This window comes from Sminthopsis crassicaudata, chromosome 1, assembly GCF_048593235.1.
Source record: "Sminthopsis crassicaudata isolate SCR6 chromosome 1, ASM4859323v1, whole genome shotgun sequence".
In the NCBI taxonomy this organism is placed as follows: domain Eukaryota; kingdom Metazoa; phylum Chordata; class Mammalia; order Dasyuromorphia; family Dasyuridae; genus Sminthopsis; species Sminthopsis crassicaudata.
Genome location: NC_133617.1, coordinates 290962794 through 290989534, shown reverse-complemented (window position 1 = coordinate 290989534; position 26741 = coordinate 290962794). Strand labels below are relative to the sequence as shown.

The window sequence follows — 26741 nt, the reverse complement described above, 5'->3', positions numbered from 1 at the left end:
GCCTGCTCATTTCACTCAGCATCAGTTCATGTAAGTCTCTCCAGATCTTTCTGAAATCATCCTGTTGGTCATTTCTTATAGGTTTTGTTAATATTTTGATAGCTCTTTCAATATAATTGTTTTCTTGTAATTATATTCATTTCATTATTTTTTTCCAATAAATTTATCCACTAATCAATGTGATCCAATAACGTGCATTTAAAAACAATAATTCCAAGACAGGATTTATAAGCTTTCCTAGACTGCTGAAGGGGTTCGGGACTCAAAAAGAACTCATTAAAAACTCCTATTTAATGATTTTTGCAGATAAAGAAGCTGAGGCTTAGGTTTAGTGATTTGTCATTCATGCTCACATGACTTTGGCACCCTAGGGACTATTAATGCTGCCTTTCATTTACATCTTCCTATCCAATAGTTATTTGCCTTTCTCACTCTCAACACTGTGCTTTTAATTCAGTCTATTAAGGTTATATTAACTTTTTTTTTTCTGCCACATCATACTCTTGTCTCATGAAACTTGTGGGCCTCTGTCTCTTACACTGTTTTCTAGCCAAATATTCCTTATCCTTATATGTGCTGGTGATTTTTTTTTTAGCCTAACTGTAGGGCTTTACATTTATTCATATTAAATTATATATTTTTAAGAATCTACTTCAAATTCTGTTTTAGATTCTATCCCACTTAAACTATTTTGGATACTGATTCTATTACTAGTTATCCTTTCATGTTCAAATGTGCAAATATGGTAAATATACATCTATGCCTCTACTTCAAATGATTGATTAACCATATTGGACACTACAGTGTCAAGGACAAAGATATTGTCACTAGCTACTGAAGAGTATCCTATTAGGTTGGCATTGATTCATTAATCACTCTTCTTTGGGACTGTTCTTCCCATTATATTAGCGATCTTTTGAACCAATACACAGCTCCATCAATAATATATTAGCATGCCTCTTTTTCTCTCTAACACCATAATCTTAGCTATTAAAAAAATAAGTGTGTCTTTCTTTTTAGAAACTTATTTTTAAAAATCAGCCACAGTGATGAAAATATGACCGCTCTTAAGGTCTTCTATTTCTTGTTCACTTTATAATTTCTAAAGACATTTTCTAGGAGTCTTCTCACTGAATACTATGTCACCAAACCATTCATGGGGGAGTGAGAGAGCATGCCATTTGTATATCTGAGATATCAGATTAGAAATATTTCAGAAGACAGTCATATCAAAGTAAGAAAATACTATGCTTCCTGATTTGTTTGTCAAGTTGAGATTTGATCACCTTGATATCCTCTATCAGCCTTAGATCTGGCTTATAGTGTTTCAGAACCTTGTCTCTTGTGACTCATTTCCTACCTAATTGCTCTGTGTTGTTAATAAAGGATATTGCCCTGCTTTCCTGAGTAGCATGTGTTGGACTATGCTCTGGTTACAGTGTGATCTAATGGTAATTCTAGTTATCTTCCAATCAGTTGACTTGGTTGCATCCCAACAGATGGCACTTACTGGAGATATGCTACAGAGCTGGGGTTTTCAGCTTTTTTATAATTTGCTTTTGTCATGAACTCTTCTGAGTCTGGCCTCAGAATGTTTTAAAAGCATAAAATAAAATATATAAGATTGCAAAAGAAAATAATTATATTGAAAATAGTTATCAAAATAATAAAAAAGAGAATGAAAATATTGAAAGAGAGGAGTTGATAACTCAGGTAATCTTAAATACTGCACTGACCTTGAATTGCTACTTGAGAACACATGGACAAGACAGTATTAGGGGGAAAAGTGCTTTTATAGCCTCTGCCACAATAGCTATAATCAATAATGTTTATAATCTACATAATGGCTTAGTTTGAATGACTTGTATAAATAGTTGGTTCAGTTCTCTAAGGGAATTTTTAGTTAGGTGTATTTCCTTTTTTGTTTTGTTTTGTTCTTAAACACTTAACTTAAGATCTTAGGCTTGTGAGAACTGTGTGAAATAAAACAGAGAGAGACTCCTGGAGATCAACATATAAACATATCCATGACATGGCTAAAGAGCTGGTTATGGGGTTTTCCAAGGTCCAGTACATTTAGGCTCCTTAATGTTTTGCATATTTGACCATGTTGTGCTCTTGTTTGATTTTGTTCAATAAAGAAATCTCGCTTTGGTTGTTTAACTTGCTCAAATCTAGAGGGACCTCTGGGATTGTCAATTTCTCTATATTTCTTACAAAGAATCATCTTCCTAGCTCCTCACTCTACTCCCAAATCCCTTCATGACTGCAATCATTTCTTTAGTTTAAGGAGTCTGATTATTGTGGACTCATCCAGTCAGAGTGAGTCTTTATACCACTTGGAAAGACACCTACCTCCCCAAAGCTGCTTTTAATTCACAGAACTTTGAGCCAGTGAACCTAGAACAATGGAATTTTCATCATAAATAGGCGTGTTTTAATTATATATAACACTTTAAAAAAAAAGATATAGTAACAAAGATAAGAATACCTATCTACCTTCTAGACTTAATGGCTGTAATTGGTTTAGAGATATAGTCCCCAAAACTAGGAGTAATTGAATACAGCTGTTGTTCCACAATCATTCCTCTCTCCAGGAGCAAGCAAAGAAAATCAGGTTTTTTTTCTTACTACTTGTACCTTCCTCCTCTTCTTCCTTTCTCTCTCCATGCCCAAGCAGTGAGCAAAGAAAATAAAGCCCAGTTCCCAAATTCCTATCTGATTTTCATCTCATGATATCTACAAGGATCACAGCAATTTAATGGAGGAATAGGACACAGATTCCAACTCTCAGTACCACAATACATTTCCACTCAGACTGCTATCTGATGGTCTCTCTCTCTGTCTTCTTCTGACTGCTCATCAGCTGAGTTATTTCAAACTTGATTAGCTCTTCGAATTACTGGTAGTTATTAAAGGCAGGGCAGTCTGATACCATGATTACCATCTTTGTTTGTCCTTTTGTATCTTTTATCTCCCCTTTCTTTCTTTGGGCTCCAGTTCTGTTTGGCTTTGTTTCTTTGTCCTTCCTTTTGGGGTGAGATCTATTTAAGGCTTAGCTGTAGCTCTCAAATAAGAGTGTGTCTAGTTACTTCTTTCTTGGCCTTTTCTCCTCCTTCCATCCTCTTCTCTTCATCTCCACATTCCATCATATTTCTCTCTTTTTCACTCTATTTCTTCAAAGCAGAAAGATCATATTGGTTTTGGAGTCAAAAGTCCCACCGCTGATGCTATCTGTGTGATCTTGAAAGTGATATCAACTTCCTCATTTGTAAAATGAGTAAAATTAAGAGACAGCCAAATAAAACTCAACAACTCTTAACTAATTTGGGTAAGTTGAACTTTATCATTTCCTAAAAAGACTATCTTTAAATGCTATTTAAGCTTAATTCACCTCAAACAGTTGTTAGTTTGAGTGCACTGTGGTATATAGAAACAAATTTTTGAAATATCTGATGGGTTATTTCTTGGATTACTTCTTTTTCAAGAGCTTAAATATAAGCTGTTTGTGAAAATTAAAAACACATGCTTTTTTTTTTTTTAACCTTAAATTTTTTTTTACAATTTCTTTTATGGTAATCAGAATTAGAAACTAAAGGGATGTCCTCCTTCAAGCAATGTTTAAATAACATGTGCCCTATGAATTGAATAGAATATCATTGTGCTGTAATAAATGAAAAAAAGGACATTTTCAAAAGAAACTACAGAAACCACTCTGAAATTCTATGATAACATTATAGAGAAAAACAACTTTGAAAGACTTTTGAAATATGATCATTGCAATAACCACCTACAGGTCAGAAAGAATAAAGATAAAATATATTATTTACCTCCTTATAAAATGGTGATAAACTTAAAATTCCAGTTTTATTTATTTATTGTCAGACTATGCTTGCATTAAGGGTTTTATTTTTAATTGTATGTTTTAAAAACTTTTCAAGGGGAGGAGTAGTGGAAAGAACAAATTATAAAGTAATAAGAGAAATAGTTGAAAAGGAGTTATGAATTACACTATTATAAAAAACACAAAGATATTTTGGAAAATTTTGTACCAAAAAACCAAAGCTGATCCATTTTTCAAAGTAACAATCTGTTACCTTGATTTTTTTTTTTCCCCCTCTTTCCAAAAATATTATTTATCATTTAAGATGGTCACTGGGAAAGGGAAAGATACTTGGGATAACTATGATAATATAAGAAATAGAAAATATCTAAAACATAAAACCCCACTAACAATCAATATTATTAGTATGATTATTTTGTAATAATTTTTTATAATAAAGATTGGCTTTTTCCATTAAAGTAATTGAATAGATATGGGGGGAGAGGAGCAAGAACAGCTTATGGAAGCTGTTTCCTGGGTCAGACAACTCTCAATAAGCATTTCTTAAACCTTTCTGCCTCCAAATAGCTTATCCATGTTATGTATCTATTTCTTTTACTTCACTTGATTACAATCTATGAAATAACTGGTTAAAAGACAAAACATTGTCTTTTAAGAATGCTAGCATCTCTTGAAAGGTTAGCACTTATATTTGTCATCCCTGTTTTGTTAGTTATTTCAGGAAGATTGCATCTTCCAAACTTTAGCTATATTGAAATAATTGGGGAGGGATGGTTAAATATGATTCATAGCTCTTAGAATTATAAATTTAGAGCTGGAAGGGACTTTTAAAGATGATTCTAGAACATAGATTTCTTTAGTAATTAAGAAGGCATAAAAATTATAGAAAGGTGGTCTTTGGGTAGCTTAAGTATATGGAATATCTGAAGAATGAACAGAGAGAGGTGGAGAAAGTGGTAAGGAAAAGGGGAGTTGTGAAGATGTGGAATAATATCAAGTCTAAATTTGACTTAAAAGCACCTATCTGTGGCCACTTCTATGTGAAAAGAAGGGAAAACTTCCTCCAATTAGTATGTATTAGTACTATTAGTTTAGTTATATTATGAGTTAAATAGACATTTCTGTGCTAGCCTAGGATCCTAATTGTCATGTATTTTTTTTTTTTTTTTTTGGAGGGAGGAATGTTCTGAGTTTCCAATAGCAAGCTTAGATATTTAGATATATACTTATGCATGTAACAGTCAATAGAATGTATATGTGTGTGTGTGTGTGTGTATTTATTTATTTTTATTTTTTTTTGGGGGGGGCTGAGGCAATTGGGGTTAAGTGACTTGCCCAAGGGTATGCAGCTAGGAAGTGTTAAGTGTCTGAGGCCAAATTTGAACTCAAGTCCTCCTGACTTCAGGGCTGAGGTTCTACCCACTGCACCAACTAGCTGACCCCTATAAAAAGTACTTTGTATATGTTATATATGTTCACACATGTAAGTTTGCATGTGTATACATGAAAATGGTATCAAGCTTATGCATATATGTGTATGTATCTATATGTGTTTTAGAAAACAATCTTAAGTATATAGTTCATTGTATTTTTCTTCATTTTTTTTTTCAGTCATGTCTGACTCTTGGTAACCCCATTTGGGGCTTTCTTGGCAAGGATACTAGAATGGTTTTCTATTTCCTTCTCCAGCACATTTTGCAGATGAGGAAATGAGACAAACTGGGGTAAATGGCTTGCCCAGTAAGTCTGAAGCGAGATTTGAATTCTGGAAGATGGTTCAAGGTCTGACAATCTATCCACTGCACCATCTCCTGCCCAGTTCTCTGTGTGTAAATATACACTGATCTAACTTAGAGATCATTTTATAAATGACCAAAATTCTTCTTGAAAGGTAATATGTAAGGGCATGAATACTAAATCCCAGCCTCTAAAATGGCACAGTCTCTAACAGTACTGGCTTTGTTTCCTGCCACTCTCTCATGTTGTAATATGCCTGGCATATTTCCATAATTGTTCAGTGTCTGAATTGAAGTATTTGAGTCTTTAACTTAGTTGTTCTATGACAACTATGACAGGTCGTCTTCTATGACAGGTCTAGATTTGCCCATTTTCATAACAATACTAAGGAAATCTAACTTTGCTGCAAGTAGAAGTGAAAAGTATAGTCTTGTTATCATCCCTTAGTAACTCCCTACATTTTCCATACCTGCATGTCCCCTTTGAAAGGGACAAAAGAGAAAAAACTGTGATGAAAAAAAAAAGGGAAAACTTATTTTTTGAATGTTTAAACCTATTAGCATTTTTTTCATGAATACAATTTGTACATTTTTGGAAGCTTATTAAACACTATTGTTGTACCATTTATTTAAATTGGATTATCAAATTTATTATACATACTTTGAATTACAAATTAACTCCTAAAATAGATAATAAAATATTTTGGATTTTCATATACAAAGTCTATTTTAATATACCTCATGTGGTGGCATGAGAATGAAAATTGCTTTTTTCAGAAAATTTAATGTGCTGCATTATAACCCCTATTATGCCTAGTCAAGTGCTGTGTAGTAATAACCTCGCAAGTAAAATCATAGTTATCTAATACTGCCTGAATAGATATATTTCTTTTAAGGTTACAATCGGAGGCATTTCTTCTTCATTAGTGAACCTTCTATAGAAGCTATAAATAGAGTTGTGCTTTATACACTTAATAAGGGATGATCAATATTAGAGATATTTATTAACTTTATTTATGTCTACCCCAGGCTTGACTGTGTGTGAAGATAACTAAGAAAAATAAAACAGTTTCGGATATCATAATTAACAAGTGCTCCCTAGATTGGAAGACCATTTCTCTAGTATAGCAACTACTACACCTATCTCTCACTGGAAGATAATAGTCCTCTGCTAGTCTGCATTGCTACTTTCCAACTGTTTTTGTCCCAGCTGAAGATCTGCCCAGCTGACTAACATTCTAGTTAGAAAGAAAATACACAAGGAAAATCCATTAGAGAACTGTTAAGAACTAATCTGAGTAGTACTGAAGTATAACATAGTAATCTGGATGTTTTCAGCTTTTGATCATAGTTTTTGACTTAAATACTGTGGAAAAAAAGTTATGGCTAGTGTGTGATGGAGTACTTAGTAGTTCTAAAATGCTTTGATAAACACACATGCTTTTATATTTGGTTCTTAGAGGATATCATAGAGAAAATCAAGCAGACATTATGGGACCTGTGGTTATTGTAGTTATTTCCTTCCTAATTATTTTATAGTTTCTATTCTTTAAGATATAGGAATTAATATTTCAGGATTACATGTTTTATTTCTTACAGCACGGGTATTTTCTTTGCCTACTTGGTCCTCTGCAGCTCCCCTTCCTTCCTTCCATCTTTGTTTCCCCCCCATTTCTTTAGCTTATCAAGGCCTTTGGTACTGGAGTCCAAATGCAGCAGTTCATTTTTTTTTAATAAAAATTCTTACAGAATTGTACTATTTTTCATCTTTCTGTTGTCCTTAAATCTTTAAATACTTTAAGTATCTTTAAATAATCAGGATTATTTAGCTTAAGTAGTTCTCATGACTAGTTTTCACTCTACTGATCTCTTCTGTTTGATAAATTTCTATAATTTTCCTCCATGATATTTGGCAATTGAGTTTTCTTGTTTAAATAAGTGTTTCCACTTTCTTCCACATTTCTTTGTCAAAAAAGAATAAATGTTTTGATCCATTAGGACATCACTGGATTCCTTGTCATTGTCATGATCTGCTTTACATCAGCTAAGTTCCATAAGAAAATGATAATAGCCATGCCTTGTGGAAAGTCATAAATTCGTTTTATGGCAATGTGATATCGCCCCCTGAACTGTTGTGGGTGCTTAATTCTGTCTTTAATAGTGTTTATGTTCACAAAAATAATTGATGGGTATAGAAAGCAAGACAGCTTTAATACTGGGATATGAAAGGAGAGAGAGAGGTACTGTGACAAAGTAATAGTATGTAATAGCTAATATTTATATAGCACTTTAAGGTTTGTAAAGTGCTTTATGACTTATCTCATTTTATCCTCATCACAACTCTGAGGATGGGTGCTGTTATTATTCCCATTTCATGAAGAAATGGAGGCAGATAGAGGTTAAATTAATTGCCCATGACCACCTAGCTGGTAAGTTTCTAAGGCTGAGTGTGAACTTAGGACTTCCTGACTTCAGATCCAGTACTCTGTCCTCTCCACTCCCCTAGCTGTATCTTATGAGTAATAAGAAATAAATAAGTTAGTATTTATAGAGCTTTTAAGGTTCCCATGTTAATCCTTCCAACAAAGCTTGACGTAGGTGCTGTTATTATAACCTTAGTACAGAGCAGGAAAATACAATGGAGAGGTTTAAGTGACTTACTTGGTCAGAATCCCACAGTATCTGAAGCAGGATTTGAGCTGGTGCATTTGAGTAGGGCTTTTTGACTCCAGCATGTTACACCACCTGACTGTCTGGCTGCTATATCGTGGATAGGGACACAGCCCCAGAAGCAAGAAGTCGTGAGTTCAAGCTGCACAAATAGTGACTGTAGGAGCCTGGATGAATCATTAAATTTTCTCAGGCGTCGGGAACCTCTCTAAGACCAGGAGTTGCAGAGAAGATGCTGATCGGCCTTGGTGGAGAAAGTATTTCACCTGCTATTCCCTATGTCAGTGACATTAGAGATTCATTCCTATCCTTCCTCCATGTTTCTCCTCTCCCAGTCAAATCCTAGCTTGGTATGCTCTCCCCATCTGATCTGCATCTTGATTGACTGGATGATGATATAGAAGGAAGCTACAGTGAAGCAGATTTGTATTCCTTAGAAAACAAAAAGCAAAAAAAAAAATCTAACAATTAGAGCTGCCCCAAAATTGAATGAGCCGCCTCAGGAAGCAGGGAGTTCTGTCACTGGTACTATTCCAACAGAGTCTCTTTAAGATGGAGGCAGTGTGGTGTAGTAGGAAGATCCCTGAGTCAAGTGACTTGGGTTCAAATCCCCTCTCTGATACTTAATCACCTGAGAGCCCTCCTTGGGCTTCTATTTACTTATTCTATAAAATGAGAGGGTTGGACTAGATGGCTTCTGAGGTCCCTTTCAGCTCTAGAGCTGGGAGCCTGTGAGTGCTTGATGATTTACACTTTGGGTACTTTTGGATTAGGTGGTTTTTAACATCTTTTCTCATTCTGAGATTCTGATCTTGAGGATGATATGATGATGATGCTATTAAATGACATTGGTCATGGTAAGCAAGTTTTGTTGCTGTTATCTTTGGGGTCTCCCCTTTTATCTGTGCTGTCATCTCATAGTTAGATTAATAGACGATCTGAATTGTTCCGCTTTCCAAATTCCTGGAAGTGCCTGTGTAATTCATGTATTCCCTGCACACCTTTTGCCACAAGTTCTAATAATCAAATTAGGGACAAGAGTGCTCCTATGTCCCCAGTGTTCCCAAATTTTCTGTTCCCCCAGGTCCAAGATTTTGTTCAATGCTGTTAAGGTCAACACTGCTTTTGCCAGTAAAGATCGCTTTAAGCCCAGTCATTACGTCCAATAGTATGACTATGCTAGTCATCATCAGTGACAGAGGTATTTATCAGAAAAAATACTGATACACGATAATCATTTGCATTTCTCCTATCTGGTAATTAATAAGATGCTTGGGCTTATCATTACTTTGTTGAATCTTTTAAAAGCTCATGATATAGCAATAATGCTTTAGAAATTGATCTCACTGTAAGGTTAAATAAATTTTTACTTGGGTTCAATATTAAAACTTCTAGACCATTTTAATATGCATCAAAATTAGCTTGTGGTCACATATGTGAACAAGCTGAAGCTCTAAATGGGTATGGCATTTAGTTGTAGTTCTTGTCAGGTGACAACTTATGAAGCTGCAATAATCTAGCCAAGGCTCTTGTCTTGGGACTTGGGACTTTATTATTGGCTTACTTGACTTTTTATAATAAGATTATGGAAAGATACCTTAAAGATCATCTAGTGCAACCCTGTCATTTAGAAATGAAGAAACTATTCATAGAAATAAGGCAAGGTGGCATATTGTAATGAGTGCTGGATTTGAAATCAAAGGACATGGGTTTACTCTAAGGAACTTTTATCATTTGAACAAATATTTGCTTTATTTGCTTATTTTTCTCATTGTATTTTATTTTTCTAAATACATGTAAAGACAATTTTCAACATTCTTTTTAAGATTATGTATTCCAGTTTTTTTCCTCCCTCCTTTCCTTATCTCCCAATACAGCAAACAATCTGATACAGCTTATACATGTATAATACCTTTAAACATATTTTCATATTTATCATGTAGAGCAAGAAAAATCAGACCAAAAAAAAAGGCCATGAAAAAGAAAAACCAAATGAACAAACAAAAACAGTGAAAACACTATGCTTTGATGCACACCTGATCTCTATAGTTCTCTCTTTGAATGCAGATGACATTTTGTATCCCAAGTCTATTGGAATTGTCCTAGATCACCATATTGTTGAAAAGAGCTAAATCTATCCCAGTTCATCATCACATAATCTTGTTATTGTGCCCAATGTTCTCTTGGTTCTACTTACTTAATCTAATCTTAGTTCATGTAAGTCTTTCCAGGCTTTTCTGAAATCAGCCTGATCATTATTTCTTATAAAACAATAATATTACGTTACATTAATATATATATATAACTTATTCATCCCCTAATTGATAGGTATCCATTCAATTTCTAGTTTTTTGGGCAAGTCATTTAACCTTTCTTGGCCTCAGTTTCTACATCTGTAAAACAAGAATATTGGATTAGATGATCTTTCTTCCCTATCAACTGGTTGGTCCAAAATTGCAGAACTGGGATTTGGATTCTTAAGATATGTGACCTCCAAAGCTCTTACACCTTACTGTGTTGCAGCATGTACAAATCTGAATGAAGACCATTTAAATTCAAACTGAATCTATCTTCTTCAAAATTTTCAAAATCTCCCCAAAGCTATCTTATTCATGTTTGTTATAGTTATATTCTGTTTGTCAGGCATCTCTATGAACAATGCTTCAACTGTACAATAAAACTTGATACACAGTCTATTATAGGATTTCTATTTTGACATTTCAGAGCCCTTCCTTCCCTTAAAAGCTCAACCCTGGGGCCACCTCCTCTGAGAAGTCTTTTCTTAATATCTTCTCTCCCCTATTGGTAATATCCTCTACTTCCTCAGATTATCTCATATTTATGTAAAGTTTTTGGTAATATTAGAAAGCCCAGCCCATAAAGAAGCCTCTATTTTCTTCATAATGGGCTGGACTTTCTAACATAGGACCTTATGTAATTTTGTTCATGTTGTTGTTATTTAAATGTAGATTGGTAACTGTTTTGTAATTTGTAGTCTCAGAAGCTGCTAAAGGGAGAATGAGAGATTAAGAAATTTGTCCAGGGTCACTCAGTCCATATCTGTCAAAGGTTGAACTTCATCTAAGACTGTCCAGACTCTGAGATCAACTTTCTATCCATTGTTGCCTGGCTGCCTCTTACCTTGCATATAGTAGACGTTTAGTATATGTTCATTACATTGTTGAATTAAATATTTCTTCTTAAAGTATTAAGGGTAGAACAAATCAGGATGATATTAAATAATTAGAATCCCAGTTCAGCATATAATTACTTGAGTCTGTTTAAATAACTGGAAACCAGTGTAATTAGGTGATGAAATTATCTGAAGAGAATCAAGCTTTAGACAGTTAACTGCATTCTTTACAATTTCTTTCAGTAATTTGTGAATTTGAATTCCTCCCCCATATATACCCAGGCCTAGAAACTTTTAAGACTACATTCGGTGTAAGATAGAAACCATGACTTTTCTTTATATATCTTCAGTGGTTAATTCTCATTTCTATTTGTCTCTGCTTCATTGTCTTTGGATTTTCTGTTAGATTGTATTTCCACTTAGCACAGTTCCTGGCACATGGTAGGTGATTAATAAATGCATATTAATTGATTTAGATGTTTCTCCTGTGGGGAGGCACTTCTTTTGGTCAATAACGTCAGTACTAATTTGGACTGAAAGGGGCCTCAAGCTGTCCAGGTCAACTTTGTCTACTACTGTATGAGCTTTAGTTTAATATTTTGTTTCCCCTGACCTTTTTCTAGCAAACTGTAAACCATAGCTCACTTTAACCTATTCATACCTTTTGGCATTCCTCTTATAGAACTTGTGGAAAAGGAGGATAGGAAAGAAACATTTATTAAGCCCCAATTTATGTACCAGACACTGTGCTAAATGCTTTAAAATGTTATCTTGGCAGAGGGTAGAGATTTTTATCAGAGCTCTTCCTGGGGTCCCTTAGATCTACACTAGATTAAGCCTTTGAACTGATTTTGGAGTGACAGAACCCACAGATATTGGGGGTATAACAAATTTCCAGTGGAAGATATTTTGGAAGAACTTCAGAAAGAGTATGTTTCAATTGAGCATGGGGTAGGTGGCCAAGTGCAGGTATTGCAGGTGTGAAGGCTGATTTAGCACCCTGGATACCTTAGAATCAGCCAGAGTCAGGATAAGCAAAAGTCCTTGGTCTTTATTCTTTGCCTTTAGGGGTAGAATTGAAGGGAATGGACACAGGATCTCTGTGACCTTCCTTTTTCTCCTCTAGCGCCAAAGTGATCCTGGCTTGTCTTACTCACCCCCTAATCCCTCATACAATTCTCTGTATACACCAAAAGATTGAACCAGCACAGAGTAGTGGGAAGGGCCATTTTCCAAGCATAAGCTAATAGAGTATTGTCCAATTGGTAATTAGCCTCAAGTGCTCAGTTTTCCAACTCCCAGTGCATTAACTCAATTTTAGCCCTTTACATATCCTGCTTTCTTTTGTTTTAGAACACCATCCCTGATTTCTCAGGAAAGGAGGTGAAAGCACTTAAAAGGAGATGATCATGCCCTTCCTGACATCTCAGGAAGGGAGATGAAAAGCACTAAAGGGAAGTAGGGATTGAGTTTCTGGGCTGAAGGGTCTTATTAGAGACAGGTATGCACAAACCTATCAGTATGGGAGGTATTACACAAGCACATAGCAATAATGCACAGGCTATTAGTGATGACTCTCCTCACAGCCAGGGCAGGCTCAATGTGGTGTAACAAACATGAATTGTATATGCAAGTAGTGATATAACAAACAATATAAATAAACATGGTCTTGTAAAAGATTTCCAGAAGTCTTAGAAAGAGGGTATGTAAACAACAATCACACATACGCCTTCTTCAGCAGCCAAGAGGTAGTCCAAAACCTTCACACGTCAGGAAATCCAATGATCCCTGCAGATTTTTAAGTCCTGCAACAGTCTTATCACTTCTCAGAAAATCCAGTGATTCCTGAGCGTTTTCAAGTCCTGCAACAGTTTTATCACGTCTCAGAGAATCCAGTGATTCCTGAGGGTTTTCAAGTCCTGCAACAGTCTTATCACGTCTCAGAGAATCCAATGATTCCTGAGGGTTTTGAAGTCCAACAACAGTCTTATCATGTCTCAGAGAATCCAATGATTCCTGAGGGTTTTGAAGTCCAACAATTTTTGATGTCCATGAGTCAAACACCATAATTGCCATACTCTTTCAGTGGTGAGCACAATCAGTGATGGAACCACAAGATGTTTCTTGGGTCTTCTCCGTTGTTTCAAGGGTCTGCTCTGTTTCTCTCCAATTGGACAAGGCGAATACGACTCATTGGCACCCATCTGATTCCTTCTCCATCTTTAGCAAATCCTGTCCCCCAAGCAGGCAACCTATCTGGTCCCTTCCATTCACCACTTTCTGGGTCTCTCCACATCACCTAGCAATTATCTAAAGACAGTGGAGCTGCTCACACTGGACACTGCCCTCCCAGCAGGTTATAAAACCTGTCTGCCAGAGCCAGTGCATCTTTGTCAAAAATCAAGAACTTAATAGTATAAAGGTCTAGATTTAGAAGTTCTGTAGGGTTACCTGTGGCTCCCCCTTTCTTTTGTTTTTGGAGGAGGGTCTTAATGTCTCTGTTTCTCCTCTCTACTATTGCCTGTCCTTGAGGATTAAAGGGTATGCTAATAGTGTGTAAAATCTTATACTGTGCACAAAAGTGTGCAAAATGTTTAGAAGCATATGCAGGTCCATTGTCTGTTTTTATTGCTTGTGACACATCCATAATTGTAAATGCTTGGATCAGGAATTCAGTGACCACTCAGGCTGTCTCTTTTGCTGCTGGTATTGCAAAAGTGAATCCTGAAAAGGTGTCTTCCACAACATGGATAAAAGACAGATGACCAAAAGATTTATAATGGGTCATACCCATTTGCCAAATTTCATTAGATCTCAAACCACGAGTGTTCTTCCCTGTAGAGTGTAGGAGCGTGGAAAGGAATGCAAGCTGTACAGGCTTTTACTATGCTCCTAGCTTCCTCTCTTGTAATTCCAAATTGTAAACGTAAAGCTCGAGCAGCCTGATGATATTTAAAATGAGATTCTTGGGCTTCTTGCAATAAAGGAGTATTGGCCAACATAGTTAGAAAACTATCTGCCTTTTGAATTAACCATCAAAAATAGGACCTGGAAGTCCTCTATGAGAGTGGACATTCAAGATATAAATCTTACCTGGATGCTTTCTCATTTGCTCTTGAAGTTCTTTAAAGAGCTGATATATATTAGAGGCTACAAATTTTATTTGGGCTGTGGCAGTTCTTTGTACCACACTTACTGAATAGGCCCAAACAAGATATTATATTTATATCTCCTAGATAATAAGTAAGAGCTAGAATGATTGCATATAATTCATTCTGCTGAGTGGACTGAAAAAGAATTCTGACTACTCTTTTTATAGTTAAGTCATGAGAGTATACAGCACAAATATTATGCTTGGATGCATCTGTAAAGACAATTGGTCCTTTAAGAGGAACTTTAGAAACCTTTTCTTCAAGAATCCATCACCAATTATGTAATAGTTGGGTTATCTTTAATGGAGACCCATGTGTAAAATTTGGAGCTGTGGCCAGTAAAATTTGCCACTCTGGGATGGTTTCATAGCATGCATTAATTTGTGTATTAGTATAAAGGGTATATATCTTGTCAGGTCCTATCCCAGATAATTGTACTGCTCTCTTAATGGCCTTTAATAAAATTCTAGCCACAAGCACTGGGTAAGGAGTAAGGCTTTGTTCTGGTTGTGCTGGGAGGTTCACCCACTCTATCACAGTCTCCTTGATGAAGGACTGCTTTGGGTGCCTCTTGTGTTGCAAACACTGACATTTCCAAGGGTTTTTGAGTGACTCTTTCAACCACATTGGATAAAACCAGTTTAACTTCTCTCAAAGACTCTTGAACTTCTTTTGTAAGCTGGGTGTTGAGTTTAAAGCCCTGTCTCCCCTTAAAATGTTATATAATGGTTGCAATTGATAGGTAGTCAAGCCTAACACTGGATGTATCCATTGGAAATCTCCTATCAATATCTGAAAGTCATTTAATGTGTTTAGCTTCTCTGTTCTTAAGGAAAGTTTTTGTACTGCAATCACCTTAGGGTATACTTCATATCCTAAATATTGAAAAGGAGTATGTCTTTGAATTTTTTCTGGAGCTATGTGCAGTTTGTAGTTCCTTGTGTTTCTATGGTCTCTTGTAGACATGCTTCTAACATTTGTTCCTCAAGTGCACATCCCAATATATCATCCATGTAATGTAATAACATTACTTTTGGAAATGCTTTTCTTAGTGGAGTAAAAGCAGCAGCAATATACATTTGACACATAGTAGGGCTGTTTTTCATTCCCTATGCAAAACTGTCCATTCATATCTTTTATAAGGCTCAGCTAAGTAAAAGGCCCATATCCTCCTTTTTCATATCCTCCTTATCCAGAGGAATAGAATAGAAACAATTCTTAATGTCTATAACCCAAAGAGGCCATTCTCTAGGCAATTGAGGAGGAGATGGAAGTCCCGGTTGAAGAATTCCCATAGTTTCCATCTGTTCATTTACCTTTCTTAAATCGGTCAACATCCTCCATTTTCCAGATTTCTTTTTTTACAACAAATACTGGGGAATTCCAAGGACTTTAGAGAAGGTTGTAAGTGTCCTTGGTCAAGTTGCTCCTGTACTATGTCTAATAAGGTTTGAATTTTATCGCTACCTAAGGGCTACTATTCTATCCACACTGGTGTATCAGTTTTCCATTGGATAGCAATAGGTGAAAGTGTTGGCAGGCCTTCAACAGCAGCCCTGCCTAAAAAAGTGAAGTACTCATTTTTAACCCTAATTGTTGTAAAATGTCTCTTCCCCACAGATTGATGGGGATTTTTTCAACTATAAAAGGAAAAACTCCTGTTTTGCCTTCAAAAGTCCATCTCAAAAGGGGTAGCACTAACTTCAGCTGCTATTGATTCTCCTTCGCCAGACATGTAGGTGTCTGCCTTAATCTCTGGCCAGTTGGCACCTCTAATGACTATACGACCTGCACTAGTGTCTACCAGTCCTTCTAATGCTATGCCATTTATACAGATAGTCAGCATAGGTCGGTCAGCTGTCACAGCTGCTGTCCAGTATATTCCTGGATTTTGTTGCTTCAAGTCAGAATCTGGGCAACTATCACCAGATTGCTTATTAGGAGTCTGTATCAGTAAACCTGATGCTACTACTTCTCCTGGTTGATAAGTCACACATTGTCTACCTGTATTAGTGACTAGGATATTATCTACACATTCCCCAGTTTCCCACATCAGTGTGTGGATGGATACTGTTTTGTAAGTACTCTCAGGAGGTGAAATGGTCAAGCCTACTGTGCCTGGAGACAAGGGATCCATAGGCTGGAGAGGAATAGATTTCATCTCTCCAGGGGATATCTCAGTTGTCCCAGCTGCATACAACTCTATTCTCCCTAACTGTAATCCCTTTGTCCCATCAGGTTGCTTCCTGGCTGATTGATTGTGTAATCCCTTTCTCTCATCAGATTGCTTCCTAGGTGATTGGTCATGTCTGGGTACTGAACTTCTAGGCAGTCTCTGGGTATAGCATCAGCTGCCATCATGCCCCAAGTGTTTTTTGCCTTCACCCTGGGGCTAGGCCCCTCATCCCATTTCCCTGAGTCGGTCTACATTCTGATGCCCAATAGAATCTGCCTCTGTTGCAGTTTGGGCATGGGGTATTGGGTCTTGTTCTCCCACCCTGTTTTCTCACTCTGTCTCTATGCCAACATTGAGCTTTCAGATGCCCTAATTTACCACATTGAAAGCATTGACAAGTCTCTCTGGAAGTCCCTTGCCAAAAGAGATCCTGTCTTCCCATGTTGGGATCTTGGGAAATCTGCATCATTGCCTGGTTATAAAATGTATTTGAGTCCACTGTGGCACAATGTCTTATGATCTCCTCTAAAGGAGCATCCTTGTGTAGTCCTAGTATAATTTTTCTGCAAAGTTCATTAGCATTTTTTTTAGCAAGTTGCCTTACCAAAGGGTCTGTTACTGTATTTTCACCATTAGTCCTTATGATAGTTGTCTGCAAATGTTCCATAAAATCAGCAAAGGGTTCATAAATTTTTGTGCAATTTTTGTGAAGGCCTCTCCCTTGTCATTTTTACTGGGGAGAAAAGCCCATACTTTGATAGCAGCAGCAGCAGCAATTTGCTCATATGCTGCTGTGGAGTAATTTAATCTGTACTGAAACTTCTGCATAAGAACCTATACCTGTTAGTTGGTCATAGGTGATTGGAGTATTAACTCCATTTTGACTATTTTGTTGGGCTTGTGTCCTACAGAGCTCACTATATTCAGAAAGCTACAACAAATTTTGTCCAAGCTCGAAGCATGTCCTTACTATAGATTTCCAGTCCCTAGGGGTTAAAACTTCACAAGCCAAATTCTATAATAACATCTTGGCATAAGTTGATGTAGCCCCATAAGGAGTGCAAGCCCTTTTCAGGTTTTTGAGGATTTCTATATCAAAAGGAGTGTATCTTCTACTTTCTTGGCCTGAAGAGTTAAACTGTTGAATCACGGATACATTCCTATTTTCAAATCAGCTAAATCCTGGCCTTCTTCTGTGGCTTTAAGTAATGCCTTTTGCAATCTAGTCATAGGAGGAGGTGATTGCTGGGGGGGGGGGGGAAAGGTGCTGGTGATATCACTGTCCCTCCCACTACTCCTCCTCCCTCCATCCTGGAAGGTGGCGTTGATGGGGGCTCCTGTTTAGGCGGAGTTGAAGCTGCCTTGTGAGAATCACCAAGCCTTTCAACATTACTTAAGTCTTCATGTCCTCTGGCGATATTGCCATTAATCTGTCCTTTGTCTTCCTCTTTTTCCTCACACTTCCTCATCTGGCTGTTCTTAAAACTTTTCTTTTTTCTGTAACTTGCAGGATTCTTTAAGGTCAATTGTATTATGTTGCATATGTAGAATGTTTCCTTGGAAATTGAACCAAGACCTTTATCATTGTATGTTAGGATTACTAGGTGAGAACTCAGGTTGTCTGGATAGTGACAAGGTGAGAATTCAGGTTGGACAATTACAAGGTGAGAACTCAGGTTGACTTGATAGAAGGAGCAAGCTCATTGGCTGAAGTGGTTCTTATGTAGTAGCCGGGTAATCTTTAATGGAGATCCATGTGCAAAGTATTCACATAGTTGATCTCCTATTAGTTTCTAATTATCTGCCCCAATATCTTCTTCCTTTAAGAAGGAAGGGGACGTGCATTCTAATGTACCCAAGAATCTAGTGATCTGCTTCCAAGTTACAATTAAGCCTTGTCTCTTTATTAATTTAAGTATGCTTTCTATAGCGCCTCCTCGGGGTGGGGCTGGGGGAGAATCTTTTCCTAATATTTGCCCCATTTCAGCTAGAAAAGGTTACTAGTTTAGCCCTTAACAAAGCAAGTTCCCTATTTGTCTATTAAAATACTTACCCTATTTCCTGGTCACCAGGGACTTCTAAAGTGAAATTAGGGTCCTTGGTCCACACATTGGGCACCAAATGTGAAGACCGAGTTAGCTCCCTGGATGCCTTAGAATCAGCCGGAGTCAGGATAAGCAAAAGCCCTTGGTCTTTATTCTTGGTCTTTAGGGGTAGAAGTGAAGGGAATGGACACAGAATCTACACAGGATTTCCACGACCTTCCTTCTCCTTGTCTACCACCAAAGTGACCCTGGCTTGTCTTATTCCACCCCCTGATCCCTCCTACAATTATCTGTATACACCAAAAGATCGAGCCAGCACAGAAAAGTGGGAAGGGCCATTTTCCAAGCATATGCTAATAGAATATTGTCCAATTGGTAATTAGCCTCAAGTGCTCAGTTGTCCAATCTCAGTACATCAACTCAGAGTTTCAGCCCTTTATATTCAGCAACCCAGGGCAGTGTGCTGGGGAATCTACTAAGAGTGTCTTAACCAAAATATAGCAGTGCTGATTATTCTGTCCAGGTTCAGAAGCCAGCAGATCAGCAGATTAGTTGTGAGACATCCAATGCAAATACATAAGTCAAATAGTGAATGTCTCAACCCCAGAGTAATGTGAGGTGACTTGGCAGTGCCCACCTAGCACAGGAAAGAAGTCAGCAGCCCAGGCCAGTGGAAAGCCACTGTCACCTGTAGGAGAAGCTTGGGACAATTTCCCCTTTTCCCTAAGAGCAGACATCAATCTTTAAAAAATGAGCAAAAAAAGCAAAAAAAGTTCTAACCATAGATAGCTTTTATGTAGACAAGAGAATAGACCTCAAACCCTGAGGACACTAAAGACAAATCCTCTCCAGATGAAGCCCCAGAGGGTGATATGAGTTGGGCTCCATCTCATATGGCTTTCTTGGAAGAATTCCAAAAGGATCTTAGAAGAAAAATTGGGAAAGGAAATGAGAAGCAAAATGTTCTCATTTTGATCCTTATATCTGCTCTGAGGTAGGTATTATCCCATTTTGCAGTTGAAGAAAATAAGGCAGACAATTTAAGTGATGTGCCGAAGCTCACACAATTAGTAAGTGTGAAGCTTAATTTGAACTCTGCTCTTCCTAATCAAGGCACAGCACTCTTTATTAGTTCACTGGCAAGGAAGTGGTTTTACATCCTGTTCTCTAATCTCCCATTTCCCTATGGGTTCCAACAATTATTCTTGTAGCTCCAATTCATAGGAGTGTGGAGCTGGAAGTAATCTGTCAGGCTGTCTTGTCCAATTTGTTTATTTTGCAGATGAGAATGAAGCTCAGATATATCAAATCAATAACTATTTATTAAGCACTTGATATGTTACAGAATCTGTGTGAAGTATAGAGGAATACAAATAGAAATCAAAAGACAGTTTCTGCCTATTATTAATGGAGCTTAGATTCTAATGGGGAAAGGCAACAGATAAAAGGAGGCTAAAATGTTAGGGGATAATGGGAGGTTGAGAAGTCTCTAGGACAGTGGTCCTCAAACTTTTTAAATAGGGGGGGCCAGTTCTCTGTCCCTCAGACTGTGGGAGGGCCAGACTCTGTCTCCGCCCCTCAGCCCATTTGCCATAACACAGTCAGCCACATAAAAGTCCTCAGAGGCTGCATCTGGCCTGGGGGCCGTAGTTCGAGAACCCCTGCTCTAGGATATCTGGAGCTTGAACTGGCTCAAGAGAATGGAAGCATTTGATTTATTATTTCGTTGTTTGTGTAGATTCATGAAAACGATGGCAAAAATGTTAAACTCAGACTAAATGTAAAAATGTGTTCTACATACCATTTTGGGGAGCAGGAAGAAGGAAGAAGAGATGGTTGTTAAACATTTAATAGCATATCATAAATGAAGGTATCTGGTACACAGGTATGGTAGGAAAAGTCTGGGAGAGCAAGAAGTGCATCCAGGAGAAGAATGAAGATATAACCAGCCTTTGCATCCTTCTTAAAATGGAGGTCCAGGAGGAATCACTGAGAGAGCGAGATACCCACACACATACACACACAGACACATACGGGGCACAGAGAGGCAGAGATTCACACAGTGACAGACAGACAGACAGACAGATGGTGAAACGGAGAGCTGAGGGGTGGAAGCTACTTCCAGTGTGTGAATTCTAGGAGTAAAATGAATCTCCAGAGTAAAGAGGTTTCTAGAGCATTATAGAGAAAGTCCAGGAGAGTCAAGAGTGCAGCCTGGACAAAAATGAAAAAGGAGAAACAATTTGATAACCCACATATAAGTAGCATAAATGCCGAGATTTGAATATTGGTCTTCTGATTCCCAAGTGGAGAGTTCTTTCCATTGCAGGTGCTCATATCATATTGGTTCTGGGTTGACCCCATGTATGACTTTAGTCTGCCATGTTCCCGTAGGTTAACAAGTGAAAATGTTTTTTGTGTCATGATTTTGTGTCATGAAGTAGATTAAATTTTGGGTTAGTCTGTGGGACCCGAGTATTTGGAAATATAGATACGGCAGATACAGGTTGTTTTAACAGGTGGCTGTTTATGCCTTGAATGACTGGTAAATTGCCAAAGGGTTTACAGAGAGAAATATTGAAGGTCATTAATGGATTTTATCATTTCAAGTACATAAAACTTTAGGTATTATTTATAGAACAGTGTGTAGTATAATATGTTTGCTAGTAGAAGTATATATTTGTGTGTGTGCATTTAAGTGTCTCTACACACCTTACTCTTACACACACGCAAAACACACACACATAACTTAGAGGTTGAAAAGAAATCATTTAAAATCCCTGTTTCCTCATCTGTCAGATGAGACTTCTACTTGAAAAACTCCAAGTTACCTTTTAGATCTTTTTTTTTTCCTCCTTTGATTCACAACGATATTTTTTGTTCATATTTACATTTTACCTTTGCATCCCCAGTGCTTAGGATGTAATAGTGGCTTAATAAATGCTTGCTGAATTCTTTGTGATCTCTGGAGAACAAAGTGTAATGGCTCCTCCTACTAATATGAATTGCAAAGTGGACTGACTGTTGGTTCTGGGGTCAGGAAGATGAGTTCAAATTGAATCTCATAGAGAAGGGAGGGGGGTGCCTGAGCCAAATTTTGAAGGAAGATAAAGATCCTGGGAAGATTCAGAAAAATGAAGGTCAGTTCTAATGCCACCTTTCCTACATACTGGAATCCTATCTCAGTTTCCCTTCTTTCTTCTTCACTCACCAACTGCAAGCGCCCTTCCGCCTACCAATTATTTGGTTGTATGTATTTATATTTACTTAACTGTTTTTGTGCACTGGTCCAATATAAGTTCCTCTAGGGAAGAGACTATTTTGTTGTTTTCTCCTTATATCTTCGAACCGAGGACAATATGTACTTAATGATTTGGTAAAGGAGACTGGAAAGAATTTTGATATATATGACCATAGATAAATGCTTGAATAAATGAATGCGTCCATTCCCGTGGGCTTCCCCATACTTGGGGCATGGGAGCAGAGAGGAAATGTTGCATTTGAAGAACAACTCCAATCCATTTTCACAGAAATTCAGAATCTGTGACTGGAGAAGTTTTAAATAGGTCTAGAAAGCTGAGCAGAAGCCAGGTCCTGGAAGGCTTTGAATACAAAGCCAAGGACTGAGTATTTTATCCAAATCAACTACATATTTTTGAGCTCCAGAGTGAAATGGTGAGACTTCTGACTTAGGAAAATTATTTTGGAAGTTTCATGGAGGATGGATGAGAGAGGAGAAAACTAATTATCAGGAAAGCCAAAGGCACCAAGTCCACACAAGAATAATGACTTAAGCTCTTTCAATATAGAGTAGAGAGAAAGCAAAAGACATTAAGGGTATTGTGAAGGAAAAATAAATATGATTATGTTGCTAAATAGATATGGGGTTAAAGGGAGATCTCAGATGATACTGCAGTTATAAACCTTGGTGATGGGAATAGAATAGTGCTTTTAGCCTAAATAGGCATATTTCAAAAAGGCATGGAGCTAGAGTACAGGAAGAAGGCGTGGTATCCAATGAATTATACTTTGAACATTTTGAATTTGAGATGACAATGGGATCTACTGGTGGTAAATAATCATCATGAAATTGGTATGAGATTGGAGTTCAAACAAGCATTTATTGAGCACCTGCTGTGTGCTGGGTATTCACTTAAGAATTGTGGACACAAAGATAAAAATGAAATCTCTACCTTCTTAAAGCTTATATCCCATGGAGTTCAGAAGGAATATTAGAGCTGATGGGGTTATTGAGAAGGTAGAGGTATAAGGAACTTATCCTCCTGTGTATGAAGTTAGGGACTTCCACACTTAAAAGAGTGAAAATGAATCATTTAGTAGAAGAGACTGGAAAGAATCTTGAAATGGATAGATGGAGAAACAGGGAAAAGCAATGTTTCTGAAGGCAAAGGAGGAAGAGAAGGGTTGATAAAGAGTGTCAGAAAGCTGTAGAAAAGTCAGAGAGGAAAAAGATTGAAAGAACAATTGGATTTCTTGGGTTTTGTTTTTTTTTTTTTTTTTTTTTTTTTTTTTTTTTTTTAGGTTTTTCACCAGAGGAAAGTTCACAAGGGTTTAAAGTTTCTGAAAGAGAAAACTTCAAAAACTACAGAAATCTTAATGGATGATCTGTCAAGTAGATCTTAATTTTTTAGTCCTCTCCTCTAACTCTAATTTCTTATTCTTAAGACTGCTAATCCAGGTCTGATGCTGAATCACACTTTTTAGGTTTAGATATTTTTATATGACTCCATTGCTAACTCTGGAAGGTTTGAGGTTTATTATATGGCAAACTCAATAAGACCCCTGATGTCTTTTTCTAAATCAGACATTTAGCTCCACCCTCATATGAACCTAAATGAATGGACAGATCCCATAGTCTGCATATTTTTCTGGAAGTCCTATGTATCAAATATGTCATAGGGCTTTTCCAAAACTAGAGAAAAGATAGATTAGGGTGCACATCAGTCAAGTACTCCAAAAATACTGCGAAGTAAGAACGTGGTCTGAGGATCACTTAACTACTGATAACATCCTGCATTTGTTCATTTAACTGTGAGCTAAACATCAGATTTGAAATATTTGTTAAAATTTGAAAATACAACCTAGCTATAATTATTACTTTTTTTTTAAAATAATTTGACCATAACCATGAGATCGATAAACATAAACTTTATACTGTCTAAAACTTTAACAAGCCAATGCTGAGAAATAATGAAAACTATAACCAGGCCAAAATTGTTCTGTGGCATTTTATGTAGAACAGTGTTATTGTGAGGGCCAAATGATACAGTGCATATGAAGCAAATTCCAAAAAGCTACATAAAAGCAATTATTGTTGTTGTTCTTGTTATCAATAACTAATTTTCTTCTATTTTTTTATGCTCATTTATTTAGAAAGGAATGATTTTGTAACCTCTTAAATTCAATGAATCACAACGTCTTCTGTTGCTTATAATTGCTACTAACAATTGCCTCTTCACCCCTAGCTAGAAAGGATGGCAGGTGCCTTCACATATTCTGCCAACCCTATTGTTTTTCAATGGTTTCAGTTGTGTCCAATTTTTGTGACCCCATTTGGGGTTTTCTTGGCAAAGATGCTGGAGTGGTTTGTGATTTCCTTCTACCGCTCACTTTACAGATGAGGAACTGAGGCAAACAAGGTTTAGTAGCTTTTCCCAGATCACACCGCTAGTAAGTGTCTGAGGCCATATTTGAACCATATCCTAATATAAAAGTACCTGTCCTTTCCACTGGCTGAAAGCAGTGGGTTGGATATGCAGGGCAATATCTAGGAATGCTGCTCGTCATAAAGGCACCTTCTTTGTCTGCTTATACAGCTATAAAGAGGTCTAGGGGGCAATAGCCCCTAAAAATAAGTACAATCAGGGGTAGGATGGAGCCAGCTTGAACTCTGCTGGTAGAGCCTACTATTAAATTTTCAGTGTGAGCAATTGTACCTTAGAAATCAGTAAATGCTATAAATCAGGGCTTGGTTTATTGTTTATATTCATCATCTAGACATAATATTTTCCTGTATCACCTTCTTAATGCAAATTAAATTTAAATGTGTATTCTGTGTACATTTTTGTCCCCAGAGAACCAGTTAAACATTTACCAGCACACTATCGTACAAGCCATTCTCATTGTCAAATGCAAAATTTTTATGAAACTCAGAGACAGACATGGTATTAAGTTCTTTCTCTCACAGATTGACCAGTCGTGATACCACTAATGTCTATTTTACTTTAAATTTGCTACTGCTAAATGGGACATAAGGGCAGAGAGTTTCCATACAAGTAAACGAGATTTCCTTTTCTCCAAGATCCTTATGAAAATAGTGGAACCTAAGTGTAGGCCTCCTGACTTAGATTGAGTCTCTTTTCAACAGCTAAAGATGAGGTGTCTAATTAGGGCATCTAATCAGCAAGGAGTGTAGTAAGAGCAAAACTGGAAAACCTCCAGATGCTCAGGAAGGAACAGAGGAGTGATTTATTGTGGTAAGAGCAATAAAGAGGGTTTATTGTTGTTCTTAGTCAACTCTTAAAGCAGAGCTGCTTAATAGTAACGAACAATTCCTGACTATTTCTTTTAGACTTGTCCCATTCACTTCCAATAAAGGATAATGGCTAAATGTTGGCTTTTTCACTTCTAATAAAGAATAATGGCTAAATGTTGAAATTTTCCCCAATGATAAAATTTTAACTTTTCCTTTTATGTTGAAAAATTTCTTGGGAGAACCTGTCAGATAATTAATTTTTTAATTCATCTATATTATGTCCAGTACATAGGGAAGTACAACTAGCCTTCCATTTTATGAACTGGTTATTCCTACATTTCATTTTTAAGCTAAACTGAGAAATAGTGATTCCAGATTAAAGGCTTATTTAAATCATTAGTATAGTGCCTCAGCTATCCCAAATGCTTAGTATTTTGCCTGATTAAATGTTGAAACATGTAGCTGTAATAATTCTGGGTCTTGATGTTGTTGACAGATGTAGGCAGGGTGGAGAATGAGCAGATTCCAGTAACTAGAAATCTTCAATGGGAGCATAAGGAGAAAAGTCCCTCAACGAGGGAATTTTTGTCAACACTAAATGATTAAGGTAAAAATATCACCCACATCAAGATGTGAGCACAGCTCATAGTCGGGGACTTCCCTGGTAGAACTGGGACAGATGCCTTCATTTTTACATTGTTAGAAACTAACTGCAGTGTGCTGCTTTTGTTAGGTCTCATGACTACTTAAGGGAGGAGAATGTGAGTGTGTGTGTATTGGGGGAGGTTCTTGGGTTTCTGACCTCAGGAAATGTGAAGATGAAGATATATTTGGTCAGATCTATTTTTAAAAATTAGAAAAATAGAGAAGTAAAATGAGGCAAGAGAGCAGGAAGAAGACTTTGCTTTTGGAAAGGCAAAAAAAAAAAAAAATCACCAAAAAACTTTTAGTGAGAGCAAAAGGTAAACTTGTTTAGGAATTTTTGTTTAATTTTAGCATCCAGTTCTTATTTTGATTAGATTTTTTTGAAGAATATATTAGATTGATTCATGGTTTTAAAGTTAATAACTGTGACTTTGGACAAATCATCTTTCTGGGTCACAGACCATTGCTATTTGATCTTAATAAACAAGGTGAATAACAATAGACATTCATGAAGCAGTTTGCAATTTGTAAAGTTCTTTATTTTCATTATCTCATTGGATTCTGGCTATAACTTCTTGAAGGATAGACATTACACATGTTATTCTCATTTTATAAATAAGGAAATTGAATCTGAGTGAGAGTAAGTGCTTTGTTTAGGGTTCCACAGCTAGCATCAGAGGTGGTATTTGAAACCAGGTTTTTTTTCCTCCTTCCAAATCACCACACCAGTGATATGTAGTTCAACTAAAAATGACAACCATCAAGTTAAATATGACAATAATAGGCTGCATATTGTTGCCACAAGTAGTTTTTGTAAGTCAATTATTAAAAAGTTAATTCATCT

General features: G+C 36.8%; 1 protein-coding gene across 3 annotated transcripts in view; it reads left to right on the top strand.

Moving 5' to 3' along the window:
- The window catches only part of TPD52 (tumor protein D52), a 121771-nt gene that overhangs the window by 24836 nt on the left and 70194 nt on the right, over nucleotides 1-26741 (top strand). The window contains exon 1 of one of the 3 annotated variants that reach the window (XM_074278951.1): nucleotides 2843-3331. The exons of the other annotated variants lie outside the window; for them this stretch is intronic. Within the exon in view, the coding sequence (XP_074135052.1) occupies nucleotides 3277-3331 (55 nt within the window). The 5' untranslated portion in view covers nucleotides 2843-3276. Of the gene's footprint in view, nucleotides 1-2842; nucleotides 3332-26741 lie in introns of those variants that run through there. 3 annotated transcript variants of the gene reach the window in all.